Source organism: Cherax quadricarinatus, chromosome 38 (genome assembly GCF_038502225.1).
Source record: "Cherax quadricarinatus isolate ZL_2023a chromosome 38, ASM3850222v1, whole genome shotgun sequence".
Taxonomy (NCBI): domain Eukaryota; kingdom Metazoa; phylum Arthropoda; class Malacostraca; order Decapoda; family Parastacidae; genus Cherax; species Cherax quadricarinatus.
Genome location: NC_091329.1, coordinates 440296 through 455298, shown reverse-complemented (window position 1 = coordinate 455298; position 15003 = coordinate 440296). Strand labels below are relative to the sequence as shown.

At 44.7% G+C, this 15003-nt stretch overlaps 1 protein-coding gene across 1 annotated transcript in view; it reads left to right on the top strand.

The window, feature by feature from the left end:
- The window catches only part of Hcf (Host cell factor), a 107644-nt gene that overhangs the window by 28588 nt on the left and 64053 nt on the right, over positions 1–15003 (top strand). The window contains exon 5 of the mRNA XM_053782283.2: positions 892–1086. Coding sequence (XP_053638258.1) covers positions 892–1086 — 195 coding nt within the window. The remainder of the gene's footprint in view (positions 1–891; positions 1087–15003) is intronic.

Below are 15003 nucleotides of genomic sequence, written 5' to 3'. Positions count from 1 at the left end.
CCCTCCTAAAGTGCAGCAATGGTACTTCCTATTTCCAGGACTCGGGTCTGGCTAACCAGTTTCCCTGAATCCCTTCACAAAGTATCATCCTGTTCACACTCCAACAGCTCATCAGGTTCCCAAAACTACTTGCCTCCATTCACCTATCTAACATGCTCATGGACGCTTACTGGAAAGTCCAAGCCCCTCTCCCACAAAACCTCCTTTACCCCTTCTCTCCAACCTTTTTGAGGATGACCCGTACCCCTCCTTCCTTCCCCTACAGATTTATAAGTTCTCCAAGTCATTCTACTTTGTTCCATTCTCTCTAAATGACCAAACCATCTCAACAACCCCTCTTCAGCCCTCTGACTAATACTTTTAGTAACTCCACACCACCACCTAATTTCCACACTAAGAATTCTTTGCATATTATTTACACCACACATTGCCCTTAGACACGACATCTCCACTGCCTCCAGCCGCCTCCTCGCCACAGCATTTACAACCCATGCTTCACACCCATATAAGAGTATTAGTACCACTATACTCTCATGTATTCCCTCCTTTGCCTCCATGGATAACGTTTTTTTTTTTTGTCTGCACAGAAACCTCAACACACCACTCATCTTTTACATTGTCTGAAAATGAATGAAAAGAAAAAGTTACATAAACCATTCTTCTGGACTAAATTATCTTTAACACTTTTTCCAGGTACAAGATTATAGGGTAATTTTAAATTTACCCTAGTTAATTTGATAGGTTAGCTATTACTGCATACTATACATCTGTATTGTCTCTTCCCTACAACCTGTGATTTGGGATAAAGCACAAATTGTAAGGCATTATTCTTTTGCCAATAAGGGATTTACTTATGTATGCACTTCTGAATATACAGTAATTATGTTTCAGATACTATGAATTGGGAGCGTCCAACTGTTAGTGGAGTACATCCTCTTCCTCGTTCACTTCATTCTGCCACTTTGCTGGGAAACAAGATGTTTGTGTTTGGAGGTTGGGTACCTCTAGTGTTAGAAGAGCTCAAGGGCCCCAACAATGAGAAGTCGGAGTGGAAGTGCACAAATACCCTTGCATGTCTAAACCTTGGTAAGTTTAATATATTTTGGTTAGCCAAAAACAATGTATTGTGTGTTTATAGTACACCTTTTCAGTCACATACGAAAACTTTTTTCACGTTGAAAGGGTTTAACGTTACCATCATAGCACTACTCTAGTGCTCTTGATCAGCGAATTATATTGCATTGTCATAGTCATTGTTCCTTAGTTTATTTCCACGTATAAATACCTGTGACTGATTTTGAGAGTATGTTCTACTTAGGGAGCACTAGTTATTAACCTTTTCAGTGTCGCGACCCCTGCTTGCAAACTTGTTCTCAGGGTTCAAGAATTTAAAAAAAGAAATCTTATGAAATGATAGAGAATCTTTTTCCGAAGGTAATGAAACCAAAAGTACAAAATTTGATGGAAAACTTATAGAATTGCGCTCTTGCAAAGTTAGCGGCTCGATGATATTTACGCATTGGCGATTTTGCCCACTTTTGGGCTCAAAGTGGACCCATAGCTACTTCACTAGTACTCCTTTTATTCTATTGAGTACAAGAAACTTCCCATTTACCTATTTCAACTACCTAAGAAAATGATCAGAAATTGGTGATTTAGCCAATTTTACTCAAAATTCAAGAAAGGCCAATTTCAAAATAGGGTTCAGAATAAATAATAGACACTCCTGGCACTTTTTCTGTTAATTTGTCACATCTCCAGGTCCCTCTTATAATATGCTTGCTTTCCATTTTTAACCCTTAAACTGTCCAAACGTAGATCTACGTTTTTTCAACATTTGAAAGTATGTAAAAAAACGTAGAGCTTCTTTTTTTTTTTTTTTTTTTTTTTACATTTGAAAACTTGTAAAAAACTTTGATCTACGATTTTTTTATATTTTAAAATATGTAAAAAACCGTAATCTACTTTTGGAGCACTACGCATGTGAACGTAGATCTGTTTGGAGAGTTTAAGGGTTAATTTTTATTCACACAAAATATAGATTTACTGTTGTGCAGACAGCTGCAATATTGTAGTAATTGTATAAATAATATCAGCGCATTCATGAACGCATATTAGACCCACCAGTTGACGTGTATTGAACTTGTGATTTGATTTGTTTACTCTTGAACATTGGCAAAAATCGAACATTTCTGCTAATTTGAGCTCAGTTTGAAGCTACTTTCAGTCCCGAAACCATATCTAGGCCCAAATTTGCTGCTCACGGCTTATCTGGGTGAGCTGAGCTCATGGCATCACATTATGGGACTGACACTGGCGTCAAAGCCGTGATATAACAGGACCGACGCCGAAAGGGTTAAATGGCAACTATCCAAGGAGTACTACTCTCCTCCTTTAGGTGTTACACAGTAGAAGCCTATTAAGCGTTTTGCATAACTGAGACGCTTGCTAGTTTTTTCTTGGTCTAGTGAACATTACTGTAGCAATTAAATCTTAATTTCAACCTAAATTCATTAATTCGTTGTCCAGCAAGACGTTGGTAATCGTTGTTTAATCTCGTGACCTGCATTTACACAAAAGAACAATTGACAGGTTCCTGAGAGTTCAAACCATAGTTCAGGGCAACTGTAACTTAGAATATATTTTCATACTATGCATAGTAAGGTATAAATGTTAATACTACTGTATACATGTATATTTCAGTTATATTTGGAGAAAATGGTATTGGTAATTGGAGCATTGTGGCATTTATAAAGGAAGTCAGGGAAAATGATTAGGCAGATTTAATCCTGGAGATGAGAAGCACAGTTCATGCACTAAAGAAGAAATAAACATTCAGACGGTCATTGAAAAACATCTATGTTAGTCTGTAGGTCAGCCATCATGTGGTATATGTACAGTTGAGCTATTTAAAATGTAAGCCATTGCCATCAGAACTTCAGAAATGCCAGGCTTGTCATTAGAGACTCAGACCTACATTGTAGAAGCTGTTTCAAATCTGCTCCCATCACTACACCATCACCACCACTCAAAACCCAAGCAGTTTTATGATCTCAGAAGTACTTGCCAAACACATTCTACTTAAGATGAAGACAGCCATCACCTAGCTCTGCCCTGTAGCCCATGCAGCACCTGACCTGACTCGCCATACATACTGTATTCTGTTTTCTATTGTTTGTATAGGATTGATAAAGCCCCCAGTGGGTGAAGCATCTCTTAGTTACCACATGTCTCTTGTATGTCTGTTAATCACTATTTAAAACCTCAGCTGCTTACCTGGTTTGTTACATAAATGTGTCCTTGGTTAGAGAGGTCTGGTTCTTTGCCTCTCCTTGGGTATTGTTGTTAATGGATTGAACCCCCAAGTTCCTAGCTTTGATAGTGATCTTGACTGATTTCTTGGCTTTGATTCATGCTCAGAGGATCAACGTCTCTACTGACTCAAGAGCAGTTGTGGGTTGGCTTTCTGTCAGTATCTGGTGAGGTCCTATATTGTGCCCAGTTGTCAAGTGAATCCTCAGTGGTCACTGCAGAGATGTTGTCTATACTTGCTACTCTTTCCTGGTTGTTGGCTTTGAGGGGTTTGGGTTCACACTACTTGGACAAGTACACTGTTTTGTTGGCCTTGGCATAGAATGCACCTTTTTACCATTTGATCTTGAAGCTTCTGGAGTAATTAGCCTGTATCCATGCATGGCACAAGGCCTTAAGAGTTCTGTCGTTCTTGGGTATATGTCGAGGTCTGTAGTAGGCTTCATAGTGGACTTTGCTAGACTGATCTCATGGAATAAATATATTGGTGTGCCTTGAAAGTGGGCCATGCAGACTAGCAATAAGCCTCAGTTAGCAATGTACATTACACTGCTTAACTAAGAATATCGTACATTATGAAGGCATATGCTCTGCACCCCCATTTTCCCCTTCCTCACTGCACCTTACATTGTTGCTCTTGTGTATCCTTAGTAGCAAATACCACATTTTGATAATTGGGAGAGAGCAGAATTGCAAGCAGTGTTCATTGGTGTGGGGAAGTTGGCCATACTTGAGCACATGCCACCTAACACTCAGCTGGAGGCATACTACAAAATTTTTAGAAGTGTTGCTATACTACTACAGTGCTCGTCACGGCATTATACCACCCCTCCCCCACACATGTACCAAAACACAAACTCATACCATGAAAGATTGTAATATATATATTTGCACAGTTACTGAGGTTTTAATACTTAGTGCTGCATCCTTCACACTTAATTACATCCCTCAGCCATGTAGGAAGACTCTCACACACATTCTTGAGGGTTTGGGGAGGTATATTATTCCAGAGCAGCCTCCATCCACGGGATAGAACTGATATCCTTGCCCAGTAAACTTTATTTCACTATTGACCAGAGGTTCTCAATAGGGTTTAGGTCTGGGGAATTGCCTGGCCAGTCATTAAAGAACCTCACTTCACAGTCCTTAAGCCACTGATCTACAGATTTGGCGATATGACACGGTGCAGCGACCTGCATAAAAACCGTAACCCCACACTTGTCAAACGCCTAAGGTAGATTGTCACACAATAACTCCAGGTAATGATACTGGCTCATATACTGGTTTTTGGGAAGCACAGTGAGTTCACCAACACTGAGCACTGAAACACCCCCAAACCATGAGCGAGTCTGGGTGTTTGGTGGTCCCACAGGTGTAGCATGGGTCTAGCGGGTCACTACCTCTGGGCCGGTACACATGTCCCTCACGGTTACAGGTGACGGTGAAGGTTGCTTCGTCACTCCAAAGTACTTCAGACCATTGTTGAAGATTCCAGTGAAGATATTTCTTTGCATAATCCAGCCTACGTTTCTTCTGTAGCTTGGAGAGAATCAGTTTCTTAACCTGGTGGTGACTTCTGTAGCCCAGTTCTGACACATATCTGCTAACAGTTCTTACAGACATCTCTGAGAGAAGATGTGGGTTCTTTTCTTTCGGTTATCTTTGGTGTACTCCCTAACTGCTTCTTTAATACAGTTAAGGTATGAACAGGTGTCTTCTTCGAGGGACCAGGCTGAAGTTTGGCAGACGGTAACTCGACACTGCCACCAGCCTTGAAACGCTGCACCCAGTTCCCCACTGAATGTTCACACACACACACCAACATTCTCCACTACAGTGGACCCTTGAATTTCATCCCTTTTCTGAATGTATTTTTTGTTATTTCTTATGGGAAATATTAAAAAATACATTTTATAGAGAATAACTGTAGTTTTACATACAGAAAAGGGATGATGAAATTTGAGGGTCCAATGTATTTCTTTTGTCTGGTGCCCAGCTTTGTGAAGCCCTATGATTAAAGCTATAGTTTCAGGTGTTAGACTTCTTTTTACCCATAATCAAACATGTATAACCCCAAAACCAAAGGGAACACTGGACAAAAGATGGGGTGGATGAGATACAAAAGTGCAACACTCCCTCTCACCACGGCAGCCACGTGAGCACTGAGGAGTCCTGTTAAGTGTGGCGGAAGGCTTTGACATCATGCTAATAGCTGCTACCTGTCATAATGCACTGACAAAAAAAGACCCCCCTTTATGGTAGGCCTTTGATTTTCGTCATGGCATTATGCAAGGGCGCTCGCCCATCTTAATGCAATGACGAGCACTGTAGTTCTTAGTAAAAGTAGGTATTAGTTGCTGGTAGTGTATTATCATTGTGCTGTCTAGCAGGTTGTAATTCTTTTGTTACTGTTTACAATACTCCTCTGCGGTTTCATCATTTTTGACTAAAAGGTTATATGAATTTTATAGCTGAGGTGTTTATAGGTGTATGTAAAGCAGGATCTTAACCGGCATTGATAGCCTATGAATGAGAAGTTGAATCAACCTCTCACTGGAACCATTAACAGGAACTGCCTTTCACTCATTCTTTGAATTTATAAATTTGGTAAAATTCTAGTTTGAAGTTTAGTGTACTGCAATATACCCTTAAATGATGTATAACTAGCTGTATCTGCAGTTAAGGATTTACCACGATCTTATTTCTACTATGCATAGCTTTGAAGTTTCACAATCCTGCCATTGCTCACTTTTATGTCAGCTACTCCAAAACCTGAGGCAAACTTATCTTCTGCAGTCTTTTAACTTCATATTGCATATGTCCATGCCAGCTGCTAGTTAATTTTTACACTATTAACTACATTCTGGTATTTTTGTTTCTTTAATGTCTTCCTGAAGTCTAAAGATTTTGCAAAACCAAAAACTTAGAATAATCAGCTACTTAATTATATCAAACTATTGTAACCCATTAAATAATGGTTTGACTGTTTTATCATGGTGGCATTTACTTTACGGAAATTTGTAATGTTCAGTTGACTGTTGATTAGGGTGGTGGTTATTTTTTGAAAACTGCTTCTAATAAAAAAAAATTGTCAAAAATGAACTGAAGAACACTTGGAAAAAACTAAGGTTGTTTCTGGAATCCCCCAAAAAGTCATCAAATTTTTCTTAAAGATTTGTAATTTGCAAAGACTCAGAAAAATAGTTTTCCATTCCTAATATTATAGTTGTTTGTTAATTTAAAAATGTATGGAGAGGGTTGATGTGACCCTGTACAATACCTGTAAAAACCTATGATAGGCAGTTCCACAACTCTCATCTGCAAACATCAGTAAAAATATCATATATTACCAGCCATAAGACAATTTTTTTTTACTAAAAAAAAAAAAAATACTCCCAGAACAATTCCCTCACAATATAAGTGCAAGCTATCACTCTCCCATCCCCATTTTCTTTTTTCAAAAATCACAAAAAAAAAGTTAGGTTATTAGTGTTTTGTTATTTTTTGGTTTAATGGTTCTGATGGGTCAGTGGTCTGTGTCTTCACCTCACTGCTGTGAGATTCACTACTAGAATGTTTTTGTAAATATTAGCTATTTAATTTATATAAAATTTTATTTAAATAAAAAATTAATTAAAAGTATAATTTCCCTTGCATTTTTCAGTAATAAAAAGAGGGGTAAGAGGCAGATGGTGATGGTGGGAGGGAGGGAGGAGTGAGCGAATGTAAACATTGCTGACACACCTCACGTTGTTGTTTATCACATAATGTGAGGTGATCAGATAGATTGCCTGTGTGTCTGTGAGTGTGTCTATGTGTGTGTCTGTGTCTGTGTGTGTGTGTGTGTGTGTGTGTGTGTGTGTGTGTACTCACCTAGTTGAGGTTGCAGGGGTCGAGTCCAAGCTCCTGGCCCCGCCTCTTCACTGGTCGCTACTAGGTCACTCTCCCTGAACCATGAGCTTTATCGTACCTCTGCTTAAAGCTATGTATGGATCCTGCCTCCACTACATCGCTTCCCAAACTATTCCACTTCCTGACTACTCTGTGGCTGAAGAAATACTTCCTAACATCCCTTTGATTCATCTGTGTCTTCAGCTTCCAACTGTGTCCCCGTGTTGCTGTGTCCAGTTTCTGGAACATCCTGTCTTTGTCCACCTTGTCAATTCCTCTCAGTATTTTGTAAGTCGTTATCATGTCCCCCCTATCTCTCCTGTCCTCCAGTGTCGTCAGGTTGATTTCCCTTAACCCCTCCTCGTAGGACATACCTCTTAGCTCTGGGACTAATCTTGTTGCAAACCTTTGCACTTTCTCTAGTTTCTTTATGTGCTTGGCTAGGTGTGGGTTCCAAACTGGTGCCACATACTCCAATATGGGCCTAACGTAGACGGTGTACAGGGTCCTGAACGATTCCTTATTAAGATGTCAGAATGCTGTTCTGAGGTTTGCTAGGTGCCCATATGCTGCAGCAGTTACTTGGTTGATGTGCACTTCAGGAGATGTGCCTGGTGTTATACTCACCCCAAGATCTTTTTCCTTGAGTGAGGTTTGTAGTCTCTGGCCCCCCTAGACTGTGCTCTGTCTGCGGTCTTCTTTGCCCTTCCCCAATCTTCATGACTTTGCACTTGGTGGGGTTGAACTCCAGGGGACAATTGCTGGACCAGGTCTGCAGCCTGTCCAGATCCCTTTGTAGTTCTGCCTGGTCTTTGATCAAATGAATTCTTCTCATCAACTTCACGTCATCTGCAAACAGTGACACTTCAGAGTCTATTCCTTCTGTCATGTCGTTCAGAAATACCAGAAACAGCACTGGTCCTAGGACTGACCCCTGTGGGACCCCTCTGGTCACAGGTGCCACTCTGACACCTCGCCACGTACCATGACTCGCTGCTGTCTTCCTGACAAGTATTCCCTGATCCATTGTAGTGCCTTCCCTGTTATCCGTGCTTGGTCCTCCAGTTTTTGCACTAATCTCTTGTGTGGAACTGTGTCAAACGCCTTGCAGTCCAAGAAAATGGAATCCACCCACCCCTCTCTCTCTTGTCTTACTGCTGTCACCATGTCATAGAACTCTAGTAGGTTTGTGACACAGGATTTCCCATCCCTGAAACCATGTTGGCTGCTGTTGATGAGATCATTCCTTTCTAGGTGTTCCACCACTCTTCTCCTGATAATCTTTTTCATGACTTTGCATACTATACATGTCAGTGACACTGGTCTGTAGTTTAGTGCTTCATGTCTGTCTCCTTTTTTAAAGATTGGGACTACACTTGCTGTCTTCCATGCCTCAGGCAATCTCCCTGTTTTGATAGATGTATTGAATATTGTTGTTAGGGGTACACATAGTGCCTCTGCTCCCTCTCTCAGGACCCATGGAGAGATGTTATCCAGCCCCATTGCCTTTGAGGTATCTAGATCACTCAGAAGCCTCTTCACGTCTTCCTCGGTTGTGTGTACTGTGTCCAGCACTTGGTGCTGTGCCCCACCTCTCCGTCTTTCTGGAGCCCCTTCTGTCTCTTCTGTGAACACTTCTTTAAATCTCTTGTCGAGTTCCTCACTTACTTCACGGTCATTTCTTGTTGTCTCTCCTCCTTCCTTCCTTAGCCTGATTACCTGGTCCTTGACTGTTGTTTTCCTCCTGATGTGGCTGTATAACAGCTTCGGGTCAGATTTGGCTTTCGCTGCTATGTTGTTTTCATGTTGTTGGGCCTCCCTTCTTACATGTGCATATTCATTTCTGGCTCTACAACTGCTCTCCTTATTCTCCTGGGTCCTTTGCCTTCTATATTTCTTCCATTCCCTAGCACACTTGGTTTTTGCCTCCCTGCACCTTTGGGTGAACCATGGGCTCATCCTGGCTTTTTCATTAATCCTGTTACCCTTGGGTACAAACCTCTCCTCGGCCTCCTTGCACATTGTTGCTACATATTCCATCATCTCATTAACTGGCTTCCCTGCCAGTTCTGTCCCATTGAACCCGTTCAGGAAGTTCCTCATTCCCGTGTAGTCCCCTTTCTTGTAGTTTGGCTTCATTCGTCCTGGCCTTCCTGCTTCTCCCTCCACTTGTAGCTCTACTGTGTATTGGAAGCTTAAAACCACATGATCGCTGGCCCCAAGGGGCCTTTCATATGTGATGTCCTCAATATCTGCACTACTCAAGGTGAATAATAGGTCCAGTCTTGCTGGTTCACCTTCTCCTCTTTGTTGTGTCCCTTACGTGTTGGTACATGAAGTTTTCCAGTACAACCTCCATCATCTTAGCCCTCCATGTGTCTTGGCCCCCATGTGGCTCCAAGTTCTCCCAATCGATCTCATTGTGGTTAAAATCACCCATGATCAGGAGCTTTGCCCTGCATGCATGAGCTCTTCTGGCCACTGCAGCCAGTGTGTCAACCATTGCTCTATTGCTCTCGTCATACTCTTGCCTTGGCCTCCTGCTGTTCTGTGGTGGATTATACATTACTGCAATTACCACCTTGGGACCTCCAGAGTGAAGTGTTCCCGCTATGTAATCGCTTGCTTCTTCGCTGTCTCCTCTCTCTAGCTCATCAAAATTCCATCGGTTTTTGATCAACAGTGCCACTCCTCCACCCCCCTGTTACCTCTGTCTTTCCTCAGGATCTGGTATCCCGTTGGAAAGATGGCATCTGTTATCATACCTGTTAGCTTGGTTTCTGTGAGAGCTATGATGTCCGGTGATGCCTCTTTGACTCTTTCGTACCACTCCTCCCACTTACTTGTTATTCCATCAGCATTTGTGTACCATACCTTCAGTTTCCTTTCCAACACTGTGGTTTGGGGGGACCTGTGAGGGTGGGAGACCTGGTAGCATACTGTGGGATTCTATAGCTGGGTGTTGGGTGGAAGCTGTGAGTGTGGATTGTAGTTTGTGTTGGGATGGTGTTTTGAGGATAGTTGTGTGTGCTTGCCCTTGCTGCTCTGTTCTGTTCTGATTGACCTCTGCTGGTTCCATCCTTGTCTCCTTTCCTAGCTCCTTTCGCTTTTTTGTCCTCCTTCAGCTGCTGTCGTTCTTTTTGTGTTCTGTCTCTGTCTAGGAACACACTCTTGTACTTTTCCCGAGTATTTCAACTGTGGTTTCTCTTGGAGGATCCTGTTCCGCACTGGTTTCTGTCCTGAGAATCAGCTTGATCAGTCGTTTTCTCCCCTTTAAGTACCCCCCTATTCTCTGAGAATTTACAATCTCGTCCATGTCTGCTTCACCTATTTCTATGATGTTCTCAATCTCCTTTCTTTCTCCCTGCTGTCTTTCAGTGTGTGTCCTTTCCACTGATTTTGCCCTTTCCTCCTCCCATTGCCTCTCCCTCTGTGACTCTGGTTCCTGTCTGTACGTGGTCATTTTCTCCCTTGTTTTTTCCAGTGGCTCTTGGTAGCATTGTTGTGCCTCTGCATTTGACCTATCACCCTCTCCACCTGCACCCAGCTGCTCTTCCCTTTCACTCCTTGGCCCTTCTTGGCAGGTTGATATGACCTTAGCATAATTCATATCTTCTTTCTTCCTGTTCGGCCTCTCAGCTTCATATGCTGTGTCTTCTCTGGTCAATGCCCCTGTAATTTGCTTCAGCCTGTTTACCTCGTCTTCCAGGACCCTTATCCTGGTTACTGCAGTTTCGACTTGTGCCCCAATTCTTCTTCTCCTCCTCCTCCAACCTCTTTTCTAATTTCACAGAAAGCTGTCTCCATTTTTTCAGAAAGCTCTCCTAATTTTCTCTCCCACTCCTGTTCCATCCTTTTCCATTGCTCCTCCATCCACTCCTCCCTACCAGAGCCATTCTCACCTGATCCCTGTGTCCTGCGAGTCCCCACCATTTTTTTTCCCTCTTCCCTTTTTTTTTCCTTTTTTGAAAGAGAAAAGAGAGAGAAAGAGAGAGATGGGAAAAGTAGGAGAGACAGAGGGGGAGAGTGAGAAGGGAAAAGGGGGGGGAGAGAGAGAGTGAGGGAAAGAGAGAGAAGGGAAAGGTAGGAGAAAGGGGGAGAGTGAGAAGGGAAAAGGGAGGGGGAGACAGAGAGAGAAAGGGGGGGGGGCAAAGAAAGAGGGGGAGATGGAAGAGAGGGGAGAGAGATAGATGGGAGAGGGAAGAGATAATGAGAGGGGGAGAGATGGGAGAGGGGAGAGAGATAGGCAAAGAGAGAGATAGGCAAAGAGAGAGATAGGCAAAGAGAGAGATAGGTAGAGAGAGAGAGATAAAGAGAGAGAGATAGGTAGAGAGAGAGAGATAAAGAGAGAGAGATAGGTAGAGAGAGAGAGGTAGAGAGAAGTAGTGTGCATGTGAGTGCGTGTGTGTGAGTGCGTGTGTGTGAGTGCGTGTGTGTGAGTGCGTGTGTGTGAGTGCGTGTGTGTGAGTGCGTGTGTGTGAGTGCGTGTGTGTGAGTGCGTGTGTGTGAGTGCGTGTGTGTGAGTGCGTGTGTGTGAGTGCGTGTGTGTGAGTGCGTGTGTGTGAGTGCGTGTGTGTGAGTGCGTGTGTGTGAGTGCGTGTGTGTGAGTGCGTGTGTGTGAGTGCGTGTGTGTGAGTGCGTGTGTGTGAGTGCGTGTGTGTGAGTGCGTGTGTGTGAGTGCGTGTGTGTGAGTGCGTGTGTGTGAGTGCGTGTGTGTGAGTGCGTGTGTGTGAGTGCGTGTGTGTGAGTGCGTGTGTGTGAGTGCGTGTGTGTGAGTGCGTGTGTGTGAGTGCGTGTGTGTGAGTGCGTGTGTGAGTGCGTGTGTGTGAGTGCGTGTGTGTGAGTGCGTGTGTGAGAGGGTGTGTGTGTGTGTGTGCGTGTGTGTGAGTGTGAGTGCATGTGTGAGTGCGTGTGTGTGAGTGCGTGTGTGAGTGCGCGTGCGTGAGTGCGTGTGTGTGCGTGCGTGTGTGTGAGTGCGTGTGTGTGAGTGCGTGTGTGTGAGTGCGTGTGTGTGAGTGCGTGTGTGTTAGTGCGTGTGTGTGAGTGCGTGTGTGTGAGTGCGTGTGTGTGAGTGCGTGTGTGTGAGTGCGTGTGTGTGCGTGCGTGTGAGTGCGTGCGTGTGAGTGCGTGCGTGTGCGTGCGTGTGAGTGCGTGTGAGTGCGTGTGAGTGCGTGTGTGTGCGTGTGTGTGAGTGCGTGTGTGTGAGTGCGTGTGTGTGAGTGCGTGTGTGTGAGTGCGTGTGTGTGAGTGCGTGTGTGTGAGTGCGTGTGTGAGTGCGTGTGTGAGTGCGTGTGTGTGAGTGCGTGTGTGTGAGTGCGTGTGTGTGAGTGCGTGTGTGTGAGTGCGTGTGTGTGAGTGCGTGTGTGTGAGTGCGTGTGTGTGAGTGCGTGTGTGTGAGTGCGTGTGTGTGAGTGCGTGTGTGTGAGTGCGTGTGTGTGAGTGCGTGTGTGTGAGTGCGTGTGTGTGAGTGCGTGTGTGTGAGTGCGTGTGTGTGAGTGCGTGTGTGTGAGTGCGTGTGTGTGAGTGAGTGTGTGTGAGTGCGTGTGTGTGAGTGCGTGTGTGTGAGTGCGTGTGTGTGAGTGCGTGTGTGTGAGTGCGTGTGTGTGAGTGCGTGTGTGTGCGTGCGTGTGAGTGCGTGCGTGTGAGTGCGTGCGTGTGAGTGCGTGCGTGTGAGTGCGTGCGTGTGAGTGCGTGCGTGTGAGTGCGTGCGTGTGAGTGCGTGCGTGTGAGTGCGTGCGTGAGAGTGCGTGCGTGAGAGTGCGTGCGTGTGTGTGCGGGTGTGTGAGTGCGTGTGTGTGTGCGTGTGTGTGAGTGCGTGTGTGAGTGCGTGTGAGAGTGCGTGTGTGTGAGTGCGTGTGTGTGAGTGCGTGCGTGTGAGTGCGTGCGTGTGAGTGCGTGCGTGTGAGTGCGTGCGTGTGTGTGCGTGCGTGCGAGTGCGTGCGTGTGTGCGAGAGTGCGTGTGTGTGCGTGTGTGTGCATGTGTGTGCGAGTGCGTGTGAGTGCGTGCGTGTGTGTGCGTGCGTGCGAGTGCGTGCGTGCGAGTGCGTGCGAGTGCGGGTGAGTGCGTGCGAGTGCGTGTGTGTGCGTGTGTGTGCGAGTGCGTGTGTGTGCGTGTGTGTGCGAGTGCGTGTGAGTGCGTGTGTGCGTGCGAGTGCGTGCGAGTGCGTGCGAGTGAGTGCGTGTGTGTGCGAGTGCGTGTGTGTGCGAGTGCGTGTGTGTGCGTGTGTGTGCGAGTGCGTGTGTGTGCGTGTGAGTGCGTGTGTGTGTGTGAGTGCGAGTGCGTGCGTGTGGGTGCGTGCGTGCGTGTGAGTGCATGTGTGTGCACGTGCGTGTGAGTGCATGTGTGTGCACGTGCGTGTGAGTGAGTGTGTGTGTGTGTGTGTGTACTCACCTATATGTGGTTGCAGGGGTTGAGTCATAGCTCCTGGCCCTGCCTCTTCACTTGTCAATACTAATTCACACTCTCCTTGCTCCATGATCTTTGTCATACCTCTTCTTAAAGCTATTTATGGAACTTGCTTCCACTACTTCACTCTCCAGATTATTCCAATTCCTGATAATTCTAAAATGAAAGAAATACTTCCTAACATCCCTATGACTCATCTGGGTTTTCAGCTTACAATTATGTCCCCTTGTTTCTGTATCCCATCTCTGAAACATTCGATCCTTATCCTCCTTGTCAATGCCTCTCAGTATTTTATATGTTGTTATCGTGTCCCCTCTATCCTTCCTGTCCTCTAGTGTCATCAGGTTGAGTTCCCTTAACCTCTCCTCATAAGTCATACCCCTCAGTTTCGGGACTAATTGTGTCGCAAATTTTTGCACTTTCTCCAATTTTGTGATGTGTTTGACTAAGTGAGGGTTCCATACTGGCACTGCATATTCCAGTATAGGCCTTACGTACACGGTGTACAATGTCGTGAATGACTCCTTACTCAGATGTCTGAACGCCAAACTCAGGTTTGCCAATCTCCCATATGCTGCAGCAGTTATTTGATTGGTGTGTGCCTCAGGGGACATGTTCGTTATAATGCTTACCCCAAGATCCTTTTCTGTAATTGACATTTGCAGCTGTTGGTTTCCTAAGCTGTACTCCATCTGCAGTCTTCTCTGTCCTTCCCCAATCTTCATGACCTTACACTTACTGGGGTTAAACTCCAGTAGCCATTTGTCGGACCATACTTGTAGTTTGTCCATATCCCCTTGTAATCTTAACTGATCCTGGCTCACTTGTATTCTCCCCATCAGTTTCACATCATCAGCAAACAGTGACACTTCTGAATCTTTTCCTTCCATGTCATTCACGTATACAAGAAACAGCAGCGGGCCTAGGACTGAACCTTGTGGAACCCCACTCGACACATGCACCCACTGCGACACTTCAACACATACCAACACTCGTTGTTTCCTTCCTGTCAGGTATTCCCTGATCCATTGCAGTACTTTCCCCATTATTCCTGCCTGCTCCTCTAATTTTTGCACCAGTCTCTTGTATGGTGCTGTGTCAAAAGCCTTCTTGCAGTCTAATAAGATGCAATCTACCCATCCCTCTCTTTCCAGTCTTACTTCTGTTACCTTATCGTAGAACTCGAGTAGATTTGTGACACAGGATTTCCCATCTCTGAAGCCGTGCTGACTGTCATGTATGAGCCCAATCTTTTCAATGTGTTCCATCACTCTTCTCCTGATAATATTTTCCATGACTTTACATACTATACAAGTCAGTGACACTGGTCTGTAGTTTAATGCTGCCTGTCTGTCCCGTTTCTTAAAAATTGGAACTACATGTGCTGTCTTCCA